This window comes from Chenopodium album, chromosome 24 (assembly GCF_948465745.1).
Source record: "Chenopodium album chromosome 24, dcCheAlbu1.1, whole genome shotgun sequence".
In the NCBI taxonomy this organism is placed as follows: domain Eukaryota; kingdom Viridiplantae; phylum Streptophyta; class Magnoliopsida; order Caryophyllales; family Amaranthaceae; genus Chenopodium; species Chenopodium album.
In genome coordinates this window covers 37157073-37172932 of record NC_137857.1, presented here as the reverse complement: position 1 = coordinate 37172932, position 15860 = coordinate 37157073, and the positions used below count along the sequence as shown (strand labels likewise).

The window sequence follows — 15860 nt, the reverse complement described above, 5'->3', positions numbered from 1 at the left end:
AACGTTGGAAAAAATTTGTACCACGTATGTTCTACTGTTCTTCTTGAAAGTTCAACGAACTCATGTATTGTTGTACATTCTCGTATAAAGCAAGAAAAGTTTGAAAAATAAGTTGGTGTAAGAAGAAAGTATAGAGTATCCAAAAAAAAGATAACTAGTTTAAGGTGAAAAAATGTGGATAAAAGTATAAAAGAATTAGTGAAGAGGTGCAAATAATGTATGTAGGGTAAAAAGAGTTAAGCTAGCAACATTTATAAGCCGGAACTTTTTAAAACACACTCAAATTGAAAGTAATTTGAATTTTTGAGGATGAATAAAGGTATGAATATTATCAACTTATAAAATATTCTATGACATAAAATTAATTATTAATTATTTTAATCATTGGTCTCATGCACGCACGACTAATTTTGGCACAAATAATAAGGTCATTGTTAAAAATACAAATGTCAAGTTGAATTTAATAATGAATAAGATAGAATAATGCTTAATTCAAATACGAAGTACTACGTATGAACAGGAAAAATAAAATTATCATACATTCACGGACCACGTCCACCACTTGTGTACAATTCCTTGTCATTATATCCTACTAAAGACTTTTATAAGTAAAGATTCAAAATTTCTCCAAAATTAATATTTTTCAATCCATTTTTTGCATGAAAAGAGGTAAAAACAATCAAATGGTCATAATTTCATCCAACATTCTTCTTCAAAGCTGCTGCATTCGTCAATTCCTTGATAAATCTATCAACATTTTTCTCTGAAGATCCCTTTGTAACTTCTAGTAATCGCCTAATTTCCTTGACATTTTCATTGAGCTCAAATCCCATTAATCCACCTATTAAATCCTTAATTTTTTGTAACACTTCCTCCCTTTTTACGGGCTTCTCTTCACAAAGGTTACACCCAATTTTCCAATCGTCCACAATTAGTTTACGATTGGTAAATTGATCGGTCAATAACGGGAAACACAATAGTGGAACTTCACACCATATACTTTCTAACGTCGAATTCCAACCACCATGTGTTAAGAACCCTCCTACTGAACGATGAGCTAACACGGCCTTTTGACAAGTCCACGTAACAATTAATCCTCGATCACGAACCTCATCCCTAAACCCTACCGGAAGTGGGTCCGGGACATCAGAACTAACCATGTCGGGTCGGATAACCCAAAGGAAGTTAACCCCACTAAGTTTAATTCCATTAGCTATTTCCTCTAGCTCTTCCTTGTTAATATGTGCATAGCTACCAAATGATACATATAAAACCGAGCCAGGAGGTTTAGAGTCTAACCAAAGTGTGCAATCGGACTCGGCCCATAGGCTAGTGGCCACGGGACTTTTAGTAAACCCGGGTGCAAATAGAGGTCCGATAGCATAAAATGGGACTTGTGGTTGGATGGCCGAAATGGTTTGGACCTCTAGCTCTTGGACCGTGTTACCAAGTATAAAATGAGCCTTTCTAGTGTCGTCCAATGATGCTAAATTGTATTGTGGATGAAAAGTTGTCAAATCCTCTTCTTGTAAATATGATGTTAAATCCGTCCTTTTGAGTGAACTTATTCCCGGCATGTACGTTATTGTATCCGTGCGTGAACTTGAGCCTAATTGAAGAAGTAACATAGGTTAACAACTACGTTTAATTAGAATATAATTAGAGTTGTCTTATATTTAATTCCTGATAGTAAATCTATCTCGTGTACTGCATAGATATGAGTACACTTTAATAATAGAAGAAAAAAGTGAAAGTGAAAGACAAAAGAAGAATGCGACTATATAGTATATACACGTAATATAAGTTATTTTTTTCATTCTTATCCTTAACACAATGTAATACATGTATGAAGTACACTCATTCTTCCTTCTCCTACCCTGGCCTCCCCCAAAAAGAAATAAAAAATTGTTTTTTTCATGTCTTAGATTGTTGAGGAATATGCTGTTTTCTTCTTCGAATAAACCTCCTTTTCACAAAATTTCTTTTCAGTCTAAGAAAAATGTTATGATTATAAAATGTTCAATTTTCATCCGGCAATCTAATCAAAGCTAAATATTTTTTGTTACTCTACACATTTATTTTATTTTGTCACTAGTGAGTATTAATTTTATCTCATCTCATAAATCCATAGATTCCCTAATATAGTACTCATTCCTAGTAAAATGTAGTGCTAGTACAACATTTAATGGACAATTCACCAAATTTAGAATCTTGTACAAACATTATGTATCATTCACAATTCACTAGGTAGTTGGTCGTATTCAAGTTCATTTATTGACCAGATGCATCTTTCACAAGGTAGGTAAGTGGATGGCTAAGCTAGATCTATCTTCCTCAATTATCACACTAATTTATCTACATACAATGCATTCTCGAATTAGCTTACGATTAAAAGAAGGGTAATGAACTTGATAGAGAATATCCATAGAATATTCTCATCTTAGGTTTAGGATATATTTTGTATAAGATTATCTTTGATATCTGTACATATCTTATAGTTACCTAATATGATTAGGTTTCTCATTGTAACCCTATAAATATTGATCAATGAAAATCACTCTGATTAGGGAGTTTATATTATCTGACACAAAAGGTCACGGGTTCAAATCACGCATTAATTAGTGTGATTAATGTTTGATTTAACTTGAAGATGATTCCATTTTGGATCTAATATGGAGTATAGTCTATCGAATCAATTCTTAAATTAAAAAGAAAGGTAGATTACTTTGTATGATCTGACATAGATAATGCACAATTTACTTAATTTTCAAACTTCAAATTGACCATTATATGTTCATAAAAATTATTCCTTTCTAAATGTCAATGTAACAACTAAATCCGAACAGAGTGAGTACGCAATAAATACAAGAAAAGAGAAATAGTAGATGTGAAAGAAAATTTACCAGGACCAATGTGGCCATTTTCCAAAAGCAAATGACGATTGAAGTAGATATCAAGCACCATGGCAGATTCAGTCCAAAAAGAAACATGAAACAAATCAAACTTATGAGCCAACTTAGACGCCCAAACAAAGTAACTATCAGCAATCAAGCAACAAATTGTCGTAGAAGGCGGTCGAGATTCCAAGATCTTGGTCACAGCCACTTCCAAATGAGCAGGGAAACAATGAGTAGTTGCCCCGACCCATTGGTCGTGGTGTAACGATCGATCGAATTCTAGAGGTAACCCGTCCGTAATAGTCATGTACTCGATGTCGAGGTCCGTAGTGCTCTGCCTACGGGCCTCGACAAAGATATCATCATCGGCGGTAGCGTTTGAGAGAGTGATCTTGTGGTGAATGTGGTTGGTATTGATGAATGTTACGGAGATGCCTTTGGATGCTAGCTTGATTGCTAGTTGTACAAATGGGTTTACATGGCCTTGTTGTGGAAGTGTTACTAGTATTGCGTGAACCTTTTTTGTGTGACCATTTGTATGACCATTAGTGTGACCATTTGAATGTGAGTGCTCCATTTTTATTTTTTTTGGATGAACAAACTTTGTAAGAATTTTTGTAGATATTTTTGAATGAAAATTTTCTTCAGATTTTGAGTAGTAGGAGTTCAATTATGGACTATATATCTCAGCAATAATGGCCATGGGCCCATGGGCCCCGCTCGTGTCTTTTGTCAACTTGTGTCCTCTGTTAATAATTTATGAGTACGGAGTATTTGTCATTTTTTTAAAGGTAGGATGAAAAATCCTATATAAAATTGAAACCTCTCACAAGTTAAGCTAATTTAACTTTGCACATCAACGTTTGATAGAAGATGAGGAATCTGGATTAGGAAATTCCTCTACTACCAAGTAAATTTAATTGGTGGGGCTCGAACTACGAGTTCTCCATCAAGTCCACTATACATGCTTAGTTTTAACGAATTATTACTTTTCAAATTGATACTTTGTTAAAGTCTAAATAAACAGACCATATATGTGAGACAGTTTGAGTAAAATTAACAGATAATTTCTCGTAGTCATTCATGGAGTACAAATGTACAATATAACTATATAAGGCAATTATAGTCATTTACAGTATAAGGCAAATTACAAAAAAAAAAAAAAAAAAATGGGACGATTATAAAGAGGGTATTATTGTATTAATTTATATTTTTTTGTATCAAATTAAAGTAGGAAACAACTTGACAGGGGACAATGGCCAACTTTTGCCCCAATTGAACTTTGTTCACGTTTTAATCCAGAAAAAAAAAAAAAGTTATTTGATGAGGCATTTCCACCTTTTTCTTAGTGGGTTTATATTTTTGTATAAATCTGTAATAATTATTGACTTTAAATTATTTGATTGCAATTACTCGTACAAGACAAATAAGAAAAATGAAATAAATAGATAAAATTAACTTTAAAAATTACAAGATGACCAAAATAAATTATTCTAGAGTCTAGACTTAAACTCAACCAAGTTGCACTTAATAATTAATTATTAGTTAATTGAACAAATTTAAGGTTAAAGTTGGATTTAGATTCATTTTTATCAATTTGTCACCACTTGGTCAATCTTTGGCAGAAAATAGTGAGTTTTTAATATTATTTTTTTTGATCATTTTATTGGCTGGAAATAGTGAGCTAGATATTTCTAAACAATGCAAATACTCATTTTTAATGGAGATCGATGTGCATTCAGATCAGAGAAATTATTCTCCAACTAACATGTAATATGGTAGGTGCCTAGGTTACTTGTTACATAGACATGCATGCATGTCAATTACTGTAATGGATTTTAAATTTACAACATGTTAAAAGGTCAGACCATCATGTATGTACAACATGTTTAATACGGTTTCAATTTATAATTAAATTTCATAAATCGATGGAGAAGTAGCCAATCATTTATATTGTTATAGTCTTATTACTCTTATAGTTTGTATGTTACATTGTTACTCCATAATTATCTTAATTCCATCTTATACTAAAAAATGAAAACGATTAATCTTAATTCATATATATGTGGTTTAGTATATTACCACAAACCTCTCTTTGATAATGACAAATATGGCTTCTACTCGATAATATGAAATCTATACCACAAAAATCCACTATGAAGGATCTAATAAAAAATAAGAAAATAAACCTTCTTAAAATTAACCAAAGTGAATAGTATTTGAATTATTTATCAACATATTTACATATTACAATATAAGCATTATATATTTAATAACTTACTGCATGCTAAAAAAAGAATGGCGGAAACTATTTAACTAAATTAAACAAAAAAACGTTACATGTTGTTTGCAAAATGTACACCTTCCATCACCCATTATCCTCTCCTAGAAAGTCTCTCTTTCTTTAACATCGTTTATCTATTCTCAATTAAGAGAAACAAATGATATGGTGGTTAATTATAGCCATATATTCCCACAATAATGTCATGCACTCATGATAGGGACATTGTCAAATTAGTGTTTTATGGGGTTAATATGTCTTATAAAGTTATAATCATCTCTTTACAACATGTTAAAAGGTCATACCATGTACAACATGTTTAATAGGGTTAAATTTATAATCAGTTCATAAGTTGAATAGTTGATGGAGAAGTAGCCAATCATTATTATTGTTATATAGCCTTATTACTCTTATACTTTGTATGTTAGTCGTAATTATCTTATTAGAAAAATGAAAACGATTAATCTTAATTCATAAGGTATGGCTGTATTTGGTTTAATATCTTACCACAAACCTCCCTTAAATAATGACATTATGTCATGCACTCATGCTAATGTCTTTTAAATTTTAATCATCTCTTTGCTAGGGTTTATTTATTTATTAACTTTTTTTATTTTGAAACGAAGAAAAATAACTAAGAAATCATTATTTATTATGATGGTTCCCCTATTCCCATCATTTCTACAGTATTACTATCGCCTCTATATACTATCCAAGAGCCATATAGCAATATAATGTACCTAATTGTTTTCGTTTATGCTTAATTAAAGATTGGAGATTTTGACTACTCCCTTCCGTCCACAATAAAAAAGAAAAAAAATAATAATAAAAAATCTTTATCACCTAAAAAAAAAAGCTAGATTTCACTTTTATTAACCCAATACGACTATTAATCAATCAAACCATTTTTGTTTTCTTTTTATTTTTATACCGATATTTAGGGCCTGTTCTCATTGACTGAACTGAACTGAATGAACTGAAATGAATATTTTATAAGAGAAGGAAATGAGGAGTGGAGTTGAGTTGAACTGAACTGACCTGAACTGAATTGAACTGAACTGAATTTTAACGTAAGAGAACAGGGCCTTAATCTAGTAAACTCCACTATCTATAGGATCCGAGTTTCTTATAAATAAGCCTTTTTGCTTTTCAACTGCTATAGAGTAGTTTGGAATTTGCTATGGACTGCTATGGAGTGCTAACCACTAACTTGTACTTATGGTCTGGCCCATTTTTGGAGCCCAACAAATCTGGAAAGATGCTGGCTTACAAAGGTTGTACAAGATTTTTGTTATTCATCAAGAATGACTTGCCTAGCTAGCTTGGGTGTCTTAGCTTTTGGATTTTGTCTCAAATTTTAGATTTGGGGGCTTATCTCTTGATAATTGACTTGCCATGTATTATTAATCTGAAATCTGAGATAGAATGTTTAAATTATACTATACTCCTTCTATTCTAAAACAACTGTCCCATTTGTTTTATGCCATATCATGAACACATTTATAAGAAGGTAGTAAATGGTGGAGTTTGGTAGGTAAAGATTTGATAACCAAAACAATTAAAACAAGGAAAATAGTGGGGGTTTGATTGATTAAAAGTGAAAAAGTAAAGGTAAAATAAATTTTTTTTATGCAAAGACAAGACTTTTGAGTGAAATGAGACTTCTATTTGAAAATCTCTATTATATAAGCCAAGGGGGAGACTGTGGTGTCTACCTAAAAAGACATTAGTACCTCTCTAAAGCTATACTACTATATTAAGTAAAAAGGCCAAAAAAAAAAAAATTTATCTCATCTAGATATATTACAATTATATTAGGCAAAAGCTAATGAGCGTCTCGGGGCGTTAAATAAGAGAATTAAAAGTGGAAATATTAGAGTAAAACTAACATTAATTACACCAAACGACGCGTAATTTTGTCATGTATTCCTAACTTAATACTATTTCAACCAATATAAGTATTGTGTTTGATTTGTACGGTAAGAAACAAAAGTAAAAGAACTAAATTGAGAATAGATAGGGTTTCAAAAATTCCCTTCCTATAAGTTATCAGCTAAAATGACTCAAACAACGTATCCTACATCCAATTGGAAGAAGATAGTATAGAGTGTTTTTATTAGCTATTCAAGAGTAATACATTACATATGAAGTTTTCTAAACTCTCGATTTCAAGGTATACAATTCTAAACTCTCTTATGAAGACTAATAATAGCATGTCTTAAGAAAATGCACGTTAATTAATTATAGCTCTTGTTTTAACTTTTAAGGCTAATTCAGAAATTCATTGTTAGAGATATGAGATAACGAAAAATATATATGTGTGATATATTTTCTGTATTGATCCTATTAGGAGAATAATATATTTTGGTTTATTTTTTATGATTATGGTAGTATATATCTTTAGGAATATTATTTCCTATCTTATGTTCGTAGGTTTTGTATAAATATTCTACCTTGATGAATAATAATGAAGCAATACAAGCCATTCTATTCACTCTTTCCCCTAATTTGTCATGCATGTATCTACCTAGCAATACAAGCAATACAAGCCCTTCTAGGCTTGGGTTAGATTGAGTTCAAAAAGAACTTTTACCTAGCTTACTAATAAGCTAGCCTAAGGGCTTGCTAAGTCGACTTGGTTTTTACATCCTGCTAATTAAATTAAATGTGCTAATTAAGCAGCAAAATTTGCTTAATATGTATGGAGTACCACATAATTTAGTAATTAGTTGAGTAATTAATTATTTATTATAATTGCAAATTTGCAATTTGCACGCTAACTTCCTAGTCGAAATGTACTTATTATGGTGTAGGATTACTACAGAATCTTAAACTAATAATACAAGTAGCCGGTGGCCAATTTCTTAATTTCAATCTATTCCGTAATTAGATTTAATACGTGTATCTGGTACTTGTTAATAACTTTCATTAATTATAGGAGTATTTAATTTTTATAAAAGATGTTGTTAAGTAACAAAAGTAAATGATCTTTGTCCAAAAAAAAAAAAAAAAAAAAGTAAATGATTAATCACTCTTATTATCTCAATTGTTATAAATACAATGGTGCTAGATTTGGTATGGCAGTACATACATCTACCTATTCTCCTGCCATATATTAATTCAAAAACCATAATGCACATAGCAATGTCCTTACTCCCTCCTTCCACCACCACCACCAACCACTCCAACGCCTCACGTAACCCTTTGCTATCGAAGTCATCACAACTTACCACATATAGACGGAGCCAAACTCGCCGTGTTACACCCAAAATCTTATGCAATACATCAACAAATGATAATCAACCCACCCCCCCAAAAACCCATGTAGAGACCAAAAAGTTGGATAGGAGAAACATGCTCCTAGGGTTAGGAGGTCTTTATGGGGCAGCCACTACCTTAAGTGGAGGGTATATTACCCTAGCTGCCCCGACCGCCCCGGATGTGAGCCAATGTGGGCCATCCATATTAGATAATGGTAAAACCTTAAATTGTTGTCCACCTAATAATAAACACTCACAAGCTATAGACTTCAAGCTACCTATAGTTAGTCCTTATGACTTGAGGATCCGACCCGCGGCCCACTTAGTCGATGACAATTACTTAGAGAAGTACTCCAAAGCCCTAGCCTTAATGAAAGCTCTTCCTGATAGTGACCCTCGTAGCTTTAAGCAACAAGCTAATATACATTGTGCTTATTGTAACGGCGGTTATCATCAAGTCGGGTTACCGGATTTGGACTTTCAAGTCCATGGATCTTGGTTATTTTTCCCTTTTCATAGGGCTTACCTTTACTTCTATGAAAAAATCTTGGGAAAGTTGATTGATGACCCGAATTTTGTTATACCTTATTGGAATTGGGATCATCCTAATGGCATGGTAATGCCTTCTATGTTTAGTGACCCTAAGTCTCCTTTTTTCGACCATATTCGAGATCAAACCCATCTTCCTCCTATGGTCATGGATCTAACCTATGACGGCCCACCCGTTCAACCTTACAATAATTACAATGTGTCCAAGGATGATCAAATAACCCTTAATCTTACTATTGTGTACCGTCAAATGGTTTCCAATGCCAAGAAACCTACAATGTTCCTAGGGGAACCTTACCGGGCCGGGGATCAACCAAACCCGGGATCTGGATCTATGGAAAACCAACCACACGGGACGGTCCATACTTGGACCGGTAACCCGCCACCAAATACTCCCATGTGGGAGGACATGGGTAATTTTTACTCGGCCGGGCGGGATCCAATCTTTTATGCTCACCATGCTCAAGTGGATAGGACATGGTCCATATGGAAGTCATTGTCCCCTAAGAACAAAGACTTTAAGGACAAAGATTTCTTAAACACCTATTTTTATTTTTATAATGAAAATGCAAAACTTGTAAAAATATATGTACGTGATTGCTTGGATACCAAGAAAATGGGGTACGTCTACCAACCAATGGACCTCCCTTGGATAAAATCACGTCCAACTCCTCGCCTTCGCGTTAATAAATCATTAAAATCATCGTTCTCTAAGGTTAAAAACACGGTGGCTGCAGAAATCACCGTGCCAACAATAACTTTTCCTAAGGAGTTAGACCACATTATAAGAACAAGTTTACAAAGGCCACAAAAGTCAAGAAGCAAGCTTGAGAAAGATGATGAAGAGGAGATTTTGGTTATTGAGGTCGAGTCAAGGCACGACCTTTACTCAAAATTCGACGTGTATGTCAATGATGAAGATGAAAGTCCTACAAAGGAGAGCCGTGCTAGGACGGAGTATGCCGGAAGTTACGTGAACGTGCCACATAAACATCATAATAAGCAAGGTGATCATGGTAACTTGATGATGAAGACTACTATGAAGTTAGGGTTAACAGATCTTATTGAAGATTTGGGGGCTGATGATGATGAAGAAATTGATGTGATCATTGTACCTCGTACGGGAACCGAAAACTTGGTAATTAAGGATGTTAGGATTGAGTTTCTTTGTTAATTAATAATACTTCGTAGTAGTAAACTACTAATAATACAAGTATAATGTTTGTTTTGTGTGAATGATCTTTTGATCTTCTGTTTATCATATCTTTAGTTTGTTGATAACAAATAATAAGAGTTATTGAATTGGTCTACATTGGTTTATGTTGTCATGTTAAAAAAAATCTACTAATCGATCTATAACATCCTCTCTTTAAAACATATCAATTTTTTCATCCGTACGTGCAATGCATGTGTTTGAAATCTTCAATTGTTTTTGTTTACATTAATATTATTAACATACATTACGAGTATATTTTTCTTAGAATTTGCTAAAACGCTTATCAAATATAACACCTTTATTCACAGAATTGCACATACATATATTTAGAAATTATATCCTTTTCTGTTAAGAAGAAAAATTATAGCAAATATATATTCCTTTATTATTAGTTTTGTTAAAACTTATAAGTCTTGTATTTATAAATACTAGGTTAGTTCCCATGCCATGCACGGCAATATTAAATACTTGTACTTATTATTAATTAAAACTAAAATTAATAATTAAAAAAAATACTATCATGATTTTTTTTTGAATAAAATATACTATAATAAATTAATTATGAAATAACTTGTTAGCTAGATAGATATTTACATACACGTATTTGATAATATCTATATATTTTATATTTCACTAACAAATTGGTATTATTTTTTTTTTCTTCTTATTGACCAATGAATTTTTTAACACTGTGTACAACATATTTGACCCGTAAATAAATTTCTATTTTAAGTTTTTTTTTTGAAAATAAATTGGTGTTGTAATAAACGTAATACATTACACTCATCAGTCATGACTCATATGTCTCATGTTAATTGTGCAACAAAAAAAATGTCACATATTAAGAATCCATTTTTTAGCTCATGTTAATTGTGCAACAAAAAAAATGTCACATATTAAGAATCCATTTTTTTCCTTAAATTTATGCTCCATCCGTAGTTGTTAATTTTTTTTTGTGAAAGGTTATCAAATCTTTTATTATAAGTAATTAATATTCTAAATATTTTCCTGGAGCTTCTAATATACAATATTATGTTATAATAAATATTCAAAAAAAATATATGTAATTATTGAAGTACATAACACTATGTTTGGCAAAGATTATGTTGTAGTTTGAATTTTTTCTTTAGTTAAGTTTATATAGTTGCCTACAATACATCAAATCTTTTATTTATGCCTAAGTTTGTTATATTTTATTTTGTTTAAGATTTGTTTCCTAAATAGTTTTTTTTTTTTTTTTTTTTTAAAAAAAAATAAAAATCTAAGGGACACACCAGAAAATGACACGTGTCATTGCTGGTGTGTCTTTTAGTATATAGTTATTGATTGATTATAGGATTAATATAAATTAATTAACCGCTATTATAATAAGGTTAGTTTTAAATATACGTATCTTCTCTATTTAATTTCAAACTAATTGGCTTGAATGACTACGTACATAGCTACTGTACGTTAGAGTGATTAGACTTTAAATCAGTGGACCCTAAACTCTAATTAATGTTAATGTCTCTTTCATCAGGTTCAGTAATCACTGTCACTAATATTTGGTCAAAGAGGTCTTTTCCACCTACTCAAAGAACAAAGAGAATTGGCCTAATAGTATTTCAACATAGTTTAATTGCACTTTGATATTGACTTGTCAATATATAGAAATACTAGTCTATATAAAGAAATAATTGTCTTACAGATATACACTTATACGGTTATACCCAAAGTTAAAAGTTAATTAAAAGAGTAAGCAAGTACCAACACCCCCCCCCCCCCTCCCCTAAAAAAAAAGAATAAGCAAGTACTACATATTAATTACACTAATCGATGCATAAATTTGTATGAGTACTCGATCTGCTTTTAGTATCAACCAATTATTTTCAGTTCTTGTTAAAAAAAACCCAAATACTTTAAGGCTTTCAGCTTTAAACTATAGTACATACTATCTAGTCCAAAATCCCAAATAGAAGAAAATTTTGAACTATAATTAAATATATATCTTTATTATTTTAGGAAGGAATTAACCATTATTATTGATCATGTATGAAATTTTCTTGACAATATAATAAGAAAGAGAATATATTTTGGTGCTTATCAAAAGAATATGCCAACGTATATTATAATGTAGGTTCAACAATCAAGTGTTATCATATTGTGAACAACTGAACAAGTTCATGCAAAGTTATAATTCATAAAAATTTCAAAATTGCCGACCAATTTTTGTAGATGTAGCTCGTATCATGTGCCACAAACTGCTGTGTAACTTGGTACCTTATATCTAATTCATTAAAAACAATTAATTGACTATTGCTAAAAACGGCTGCAATTCAAGTAGATGAAAATATAATTACCAATTACCATATCCTTCGATGTCATCAAATACAATTTTGTACAAATTAAAAAATAAATGAGTATAAGTAGTATATTTCATGCATGTACGTGTTGAGTATATTTGTCCATCAACCACCTAGGTTAATTTTTCAGGAATAAAATGCATGTTAAAAAACTCAGTCAATCAAACGTAAATAGAATTGAAATCTTTTTTTTTTTTTTTTTGAAAGGATTAGAATTGAAAATCTTATTAGTAGAAACACTTCAAAAACATTCTTACTAATTTAACTACGATCCAAAGTAATCCGTATTAAATTGCATAAAACTAACAATACCTAAGAAACCTAATAACTACAAACTTATTAACTTGCTATTAAAGAACTAAACTTTGCTACCTTACTAAGCTAATTACTCGTACTTAATTTTATACATTATAATATACTCATAATTAAGCACCCTACATACTAACACTTACTAATTATAATGTGGTCCAACCTCGGCTTCCATACTTGTCCATAAATAGTCAAGATAGTTCTTCACAAGAAAGCCTCAAATCTTTCAATTTTTTAATAAACTTGTTATGTGCAACGTACAATAATTAATACTATACTTTATTATTGTGTACTATTCCATTGTTTACTCTATTACTATTATAACCAAACAGATAAGTTCGCACGCACATGAAGATTATTGAAGATGGCATATACTCTAACTATACATAATATTCTTGTATATAAAAAGAAACTTTTCACGACTATAGGTAGAGCTACATAACCATGCAAATCAATAAGAATCAAACTCTATATTAAAATATTGTCCTAACAGTCTACTAGTCTATCAAAAATAGCAAATTCACCGAAATCAGATCAGTTAACTCCTGAATTATTATTGTTTATACTCGTACTTTTTTTTTTTAAATTTGAAGCGCACATTATATATAAATCTACAGCTAAAATTATTGTATACTCGTATGTTTTTGAAATTTGAAGCGCACATACACTAAATTACATGCACTTAAATCTACATTATTTACGATGTACAATATAAATAATTCATCACAATCAATAAGCATCCAACATCTTATTTCAAAATTTTTAAAGTACAAAAGCAATCAAACAAGAAACAATATTCATGTAAATAAAAACAAAAAAACCATACAAAACATTACATACGAGCAAATAATCAATCAAGCAATCTCAATCTTCATACTCTTGATAACAACATTACCCTTACTTCCTGCCCTAAGCACCAAATTAACCGTAACACCTTCATCATCATCAGCTCCCAATTCCTCAATTAATTGAGTTAAACCAACCCTAAAAGTTGTCTCCAATTCATGATTTTTCTTATTGTTACCATGCGTGTGCCTATGAGGCACATTCACAAAACTTCCGGCATATTCGGCCTTCACTTGCATCTTCTTAGACGGTACATCATCCTCGTCGTTGATGTACACGTCAAACTTCACATACTCGTCGTGTTTCTTAACATCAACCTCTATCACAAGCACTTCCTCATCGCGGTCTTTGTCTCTTTTACTCCTAGACTTTTTTGGCCTAGTCACGTTTGTACGTAACGACTTGTTTAATGGCTTAGGGAACTTGACGACTTTATTTGATTTCGATGTCGATTCCATAGCATTGGCGGTTTGAGGGGTTGATGAAGTTACACTTCTTACCCTAGAAGTTGAGCTTGTAGTAGGTTGAGCATTGATCCAAGGCAAGTCAACATCTTGGTAATTATACCCAAGTTTCGTTGAGTCTACGCAATCTCTAACTCTTACCCTAACAGCTTGTGCATTTTCATCATAGAATATAAAAGACGCGTTTAACCAATCTGAATCAGTATAATCACGTCTGTTACCCCCTAAGGTTTTCCAAACGGACCACATACGGTCCATATTGGCATGGTGAGCATAAAAGAGCGGGTCACGTGCGGCCGAGTAGAAGTTACCCATGTCTTCGAAATTTTCTCGGTCACGGTCACCAGTCCAAACATGGACGGTTCCGTGAGGTATGTTCTCTACGGATCCACCCCCCGGGTTGGGAAAACTCCCAGTCCGGTAAGGTGCACCTAGGAACAACCTCGCAGTCCTAGAGTTATTCACCATTTGGCGATTCATGACTGTGAGATTAGCCGCGATCATGGATTCATCCGGCAAATCATTTGAATCTATACCATCATAGTTAAGATCCAACACCTTTGGGGGTTGGTGACCCCTGTCTCGGATTGGATCATATAGAGGGGAGTTTGGATCTGTGTACATCGCGGGCATTGTCATGCCCGCTTGTGAGTCCCAATTCCAAAAGGGTATGGCAAAAGTCGGGTCATCGATCAAATTGCCTAGTATTCTCTCATAAAAGTAGAGATACCACCTATGAAATGGGTAAAATAGCCAAGAATTATGGACTTGAAGGTCCATATTAGGAAACCCTACTTGAGAGTAACCTCCATTACAATAAGCACAATGCACATTAGCTTGTTGGCTAAAACTACGTGGGTCAGTAGAAGGAAGAGCTTTCATCAAGGACATAGCCCTAGTGAATTTCTCCTTAAATTCATCGTCCACCAAATGAGCCGGTTGTCGAACCCTTAAGGTGCTAGGAGGGGGTGGAAGAACAAAGTCCACTATGCTTGTGGTTCTTGGTGGGCAACAATTTAGGCCTTCGGCGTTAGAGGGCAAATCCGCCAGCCCACATGCATTCGGATTTGGGGTTTGGATGGGGGCGGCTAGAGTGGATGGCGCGCCACCTAGAGTGGTGGCGGCACCATACAAACCTCCTAGCCCAATGAGCATGTTTCTTCTATCAAACATATTGGCCTTTCCTTCATTATTGGTTGTTTTAGGGTTTTGATCATCATTTTTAGTTACTTTGCATGAGATTTTCGGTGTAGGGCGGCGACCAAGGCTTCTTGAAATAGAAAGTTGGGATGTTTTGGGGAATACATGGTGGTGGGAAAACTCAGCGGCAACGGAGATGGTGCTAGTAGTGGTGGGAGGAGAATATAGAGAGGACATTGCTTGTAATGATAGTAAGATAAGATTATTAAACTTGAAAACTTCGTTGATCTTTATAATACAATGGGGTGGTTTATTAGTCAATATTTAAAATTAAGATGACAAGATATTAAAATGGGAATCTTTGTTAGAATATTAACATAAATTAAGAATAGAAGATCAAAACTAAATGACAGACCATGTGAAGCATTAACAAGAATATACAATAAACTTGTACAGGATTTATGGGGAAAACAATTCCATACCTTGAGAAAATGCAAGCATTAACTTCTACCCATGATAATATTTCTATTGTACTGTGTTTGCTGTCTTGCAGTAT

At 32.6% G+C, this 15860-nt stretch overlaps 3 protein-coding genes across 3 annotated transcripts; 1 reads left to right on the top strand and 2 right to left on the bottom strand.

Moving 5' to 3' along the window:
• Nucleotides 1-515: 515 nt before the first annotated feature.
• LOC145611393 (UDP-glycosyltransferase 86A1-like) lies at nucleotides 516-3535 on the bottom strand. Its single transcript, XM_081666720.1, has 2 exons — nucleotides 2904-3535; nucleotides 516-1609 (listed from the first exon to the last, which is right to left on the bottom strand). Exons 1-2 carry the CDS (start codon nucleotides 3472-3474, stop codon nucleotides 696-698), a joined length of 1485 nt encoding a protein of 494 aa, XP_081522846.1. The 5' UTR covers nucleotides 3475-3535; the 3' UTR covers nucleotides 516-695.
• Nucleotides 3536-8271: 4736 nt separating this feature from the next.
• LOC145612369 (polyphenol oxidase, chloroplastic-like) lies at nucleotides 8272-10161 on the top strand. Its single transcript, XM_081667744.1, has one exon. The coding sequence runs from the start codon at nucleotides 8311-8313 to the stop codon at nucleotides 10159-10161; it is 1851 nt and encodes a 616-aa protein (XP_081523870.1). The 5' UTR covers nucleotides 8272-8310.
• Nucleotides 10162-13708: 3547 nt separating this feature from the next.
• Nucleotides 13709-15541, bottom strand: LOC145612291 (polyphenol oxidase, chloroplastic-like). Its single transcript, XM_081667664.1, has one exon. It carries the CDS (start codon nucleotides 15539-15541, stop codon nucleotides 13709-13711), a length of 1833 nt encoding a protein of 610 aa, XP_081523790.1.
• Nucleotides 15542-15860: the final 319 nt, after the last annotated feature.